Source organism: Gekko japonicus, unplaced genomic scaffold (assembly GCF_001447785.1).
Source record: "Gekko japonicus isolate JY-2015 unplaced genomic scaffold, Gekko_japonicus_V1.1 scaffold258, whole genome shotgun sequence".
Classification (NCBI taxonomy): Eukaryota; Metazoa; Chordata; class Lepidosauria; order Squamata; family Gekkonidae; genus Gekko; species Gekko japonicus.
Window position 1 is genome coordinate 668,420 of NW_015164190.1, and position 4,497 is coordinate 672,916.

Consider the following 4,497-nt stretch of genomic DNA (forward strand, 5'->3'; position numbering starts at 1 on the left):
TATTTCATTCTTTCATATGCTAACAGTTAGTCATCCACTTGCCAATACTGGTTTCTGATCCTGTCCATCTAGTTCCTTTGACATACTTTTCTATACAGTGTCAGCCTGCAGTGACTGGAGTACTCTAGTTTACACTGCATACTTCATTGAGTGCAGAAAAGCAGGAAATGTGAAAGGGAACCAAGCCTGGCTTCCCAGCAGGCAGAAACCATGACACTTCTGTGACCTGAATAAGGCAAGATGGTCACTGTCACCACAGGCAAAGTGGAGAATAAAAATTGCTTGATATTTGTGCTCCAGAACAATAACACTGTTGGCTTTGTAAAACACAGTTTTTTATATAAAGCTACATCCATACATCATTGGATATTGTATGCTGATTGCACTGTCCATAAAGGAAAATCCAGTTGTGAATTATTGCTATAGCACAGCAATAGCACAATATCCAGTGATATGTGCCTGAAGCCCAAGTGTAATCAGAGACCAGTTCAAAATGAGAAGTCAGATTGCATCAAGTACATGCAGTTAGACTTATGGTGGTGCATGCCACATAACAAAAAGCCATGTTATAAGAAGAGTCTTAAGAGCTTGTGTTGATTTAGGAAGGGAATAGAAAATTCAGTATCCTTGCTGCTCTGAATACTGAATGATCACGATGCTTTCTTCTGAAACAAGTAGGTTTGACCCACGGTTTAAAAAAATAGGCCCCCCCCATTTAAACTGAAGCTATCTGCCTCACAGTTATATCTTGCCAACACAAAAGCAAATTTTTAAGATTCTGCTTCCTGCTGCTTCTGCAGCTGGCTCTGAGACTGGGGAACTGACTGGTGTGTACTGGCCAGATCCAAGGCCCTGTGGCTGCTGCTCACTGAAGGATGAGAAAAGTGATGGGCTGTGTGCTCTGTAGAGTTGGGTGCCTCTTTGCTCTTCCCATTATGCCTGTGACTGGAAACTTCCTGGTTCTTTTCACTGTGTCTGGAAGCCTCAGTCGTCATCATACTAGTCTCTGCTGTGCTACTTATCTGTGAAAACAACATCAAGTTCTGGTTCATTATACCAATGGACTTAAGGTGAAAATAGATATCTGGCAGTTTGATGCAAGGGGTCTGAATAGGCATTATCTGCATCTTTTGTTTTTAGGGCAGAAAATTCATGTCCATTTAAAATGTGACATCTGTCTGTGTAACATGAGTCTAAATGATAATTTCAGATGGTTCAGATGCTTTGCAGTATCCCAGCATCATTTTTAGCTTGCTGGAACAGAGGCTGGGAAAGAGGCATCATATTGTTCCAATTTTCTTCACAGTAAACTAGCACAGAGACCCATGGAACAAGGATATGCAGTCCTCCTTCTACCCTCTGCACCTCACTGTAAGGGGAATGCAAGAAGAAATCTTACATAAATCCTGTCAGAGGATCAGGCTGGACCAATGTCCAGAGAATGAAGAAGCTTCATCAAATGAGCAAGTGTCTGGCTTGAAGAGGGAGCAAGAGCTCAAATTCCTACCTCTTGGTTGCTATTAGAATGGTACCAGGAACAATTGCCACAGTAGTCCTTGTGGTACGTGTGGTGTACAGCAGCTTCAACATAAGGGAAGTGCAGGAAACTGTATGGCAGCTGGATGTGGAAAGTCAGCTTGCTGCACCTATAAAGTCCAGGAGTAATGGAGGGGAGAAAATACAGAATTGGTGTCAGGATCCATTCATACCAGGAATGACTCTGGTCTGGTCTAAATTGGCCTTCTGTTTTCTATAAAGTCAGAAAAGAATAAGAAAAAAATTGCCTAGTAAAGACAGTGAGTTGGTTGGAGAGTTCCAAAATAACATAAGGAGCACATTCATCTTTTGGCCCCTCAGTTCAAAAGCTAAAGTATTCAAGTTTAATTATGCTGCTTCACTTCCCAGTGTTCAAGCTGCCCCAGTGTGTGCTGCATAATATAACGCAGACACACCATCTCCACATTTTTTCCTAGATAGCTCCACAAACAGCCAAAGTTCAAGGCCCTCTGGTGCACATGATGTCTGGAAAAGAAAGCAACAACAAGCAGCTTTACACAATTCTCAAGCCCTTGGGAGAGGTTAGGCAGGATGCTAATAAGCTATGGAGTCCAACAGAGGAAGAAAATGGCAAGGTACAGGCTGGCCATCCCCGAGTCTGTCGAGCCATCTTTACATTCATGTAGATGGAAGAGCACCTACTGAGTTAGGCTACACGCATCCATCATGAATAAAGACAAATAAGGCAGTTTGGAGACATTGCTGGACATAAGACAGTTTGAAGGCATTATTGGCTGGGAAGTTCATGTTGCTGTGCCTCTTTGGCAGTTCGTGTTGATGTGCAGTCCTGATGAAGGGATTGAAAATTTATTGACTAATCTGGAGGATGAGTTGACTGCAGCTTATTTCTTATTGTTTGTCTCAAATCCTAAGTAAGAAGTGGATGTACTTGCTTTATGGACATTTGAAGATCATGTTTTTCAGTCCATTGGAATTGGAATTTGTGAAGTCTTTCTTTAGGGAGTGTTAAAAAGTTAGATATTACTTTAAATCCCCAGCCTATCTATGGTATTTCTTGTATTTCATGCATTGAATGCTATTGTATATTTGAAAAATATTTGAAGCTTTATTTGATGTTAAGTCATACAAGATTTATATTTATTCATCTATTTCCTTAAATTATTGTTAGGATACAGACCAGAGATTTAGACTGGTACTTTAGATCCTATATTGAGGAATTTGGGGTTCCAATCCCCACCATGTACTACAATTCTCATAGCTCACTCCCTTCTCTGTCTGCATGCTGCGTTAGTTGCTTTTCACATAGAAGCAAGTACAGGTTTAAGCAATTCCTTGGAGACCCATCTTGTCTTGATGAGTTATAGGAGTTTGTAACCCTGCAAACTGCCTTGCATATTACCTCGATGGTTCACAGCCCTTTAAGATATCCAGAGCTTGGTCTCTTCTAAGGAGAGATGCATAAAAATTGTCCCTTCTCCATGCCCTTGCTATAAAGACAGCAGGAGAAATGTGTTTAAGCACTGACCTGTCATAGATCAGGAAGTCATCCTTGTCCCCATGTAGAATTTGCCAGACGTCAGGTTCCAAGATCTCCTGCTGGTAAACAGGAATTCCCTCTGGAGCATGCCGCTTGAGCTCCCAATACATTGCCCGGGAAAAAGGAGTCTTCTCATTCACAATCATGAAGCTTATATTGACCATCCCTTTATGGGACAGCTTCTTCTGCAAGCTGCCAAGGCTGGTAATAGGAAGCAGCAAGAAAATTTAGGAAATGATGGAGAGAAACTCACCCCTCCCTCTGCATACACTCAAGACAGGCAGGCTCACAAGCTCAACTATCTGGCAAAAGCCAGAGGTCTTACCCTCATTTTAAACCCACTGAGTTGGCATTTATAGCGTCCAGTTCTGCACAGCTCTAGTTGCATGCAATATTAGAATATGTGTAAATTCTAATTCAGGAGCAAAATTACATCCATCTTGTGTATGTGTATTGTATCTGGCCAACTGTAGCTAATGTTTGTTTGCAACCTCAGATCTGGAGTTCACTAGAGGGGGACCTGGCAACTCCAGCCAGGGATAGAAGTAAATGTAGCTCTTTTGCTTGATGGAAATTGTGAATGTGGCTCTCCACAAGCCATGGAGTGAGTACCACTGTCTTAGAATGTCTCAAAAGGGCTATGGAGGACTGATTCAATTCAGTATTTTACGGCAGACAGTCTAGTCCTTCCTGATCCAAATTAATGATTCTAGGTTCACCATGATGTTAGTGAATTCTGACACATATGTGATACTACGTCTTGCGCCTATTGACAGCCCCAGGGACAGGTGGTCTTCTCCATGTAGTGAACTCACCTGGCAGCTTGCTTGAGACAGAACTGTCAGCTTGCTTTTAACAGGGCCACTACTGTCACTTGGCCCTCCACCCCATCCATTGGGACTGTCCCATTGATCTTCCAGAGTGGTGCAGGCTGGCATATTTGGCTCCTGTTCTCAGCCACATCTGCCAGTGTGGCAGTAATCACCAATCCCACCAGGAAGGTTGTTGTGGCTAGGGCAGGACAGCCCATCTTTTCCACTTCCCTTCAGCCTAGGATAAATACGGTACAATTAAGAATACAAGCTCCCTTTCCAGGTCAGACTCAGGTTGCAATCCTCAACAGATTAACTTCTGAGTAAACTCAGTTGAGCTTAATTTGTGAAGATCCATATTTTCTGGTATCTTGTTTCTGAACATGGTCAATGAACAATGGATGCTGAAGGTACATTCACATGGCAGCTACCAAGGCTTGAGCCCCTTTGTGTCATGTTCAGGGCTGCTCAGGGTTCAGTTATACTGGAGATCTATAGGTACCTTTGTCTTCCCTCAGATATGAGCTCCAGCTCCTGGAGGACAGCATTTGCATCAGAAAGAAGGTTCAAGGGAATACATTAACTCTCTTGATCCATAGCAGCCCTGTTGCAAATTGCCCCCTCAGGGAT

At 42.7% G+C, this 4,497-nt stretch overlaps 1 protein-coding gene across 1 annotated transcript; it reads right to left on the minus strand.

Moving 5' to 3' along the window:
• Positions 1 to 770: 770 nt before the first annotated feature.
• Positions 771 to 4,085, minus strand: LOC107107902 (selenoprotein Pb-like). The gene is made up of 4 exons (XM_015408265.1): positions 3,871 to 4,085; positions 3,044 to 3,256; positions 1,508 to 1,646; positions 771 to 1,022 (listed from the first exon to the last, which is right to left on the minus strand). Exons 1-4 carry the CDS (start codon positions 4,083 to 4,085, stop codon positions 771 to 773), a joined length of 819 nt encoding a protein of 272 aa, XP_015263751.1.
• Between the last annotated feature and the right edge of the window lie 412 nt (positions 4,086 to 4,497).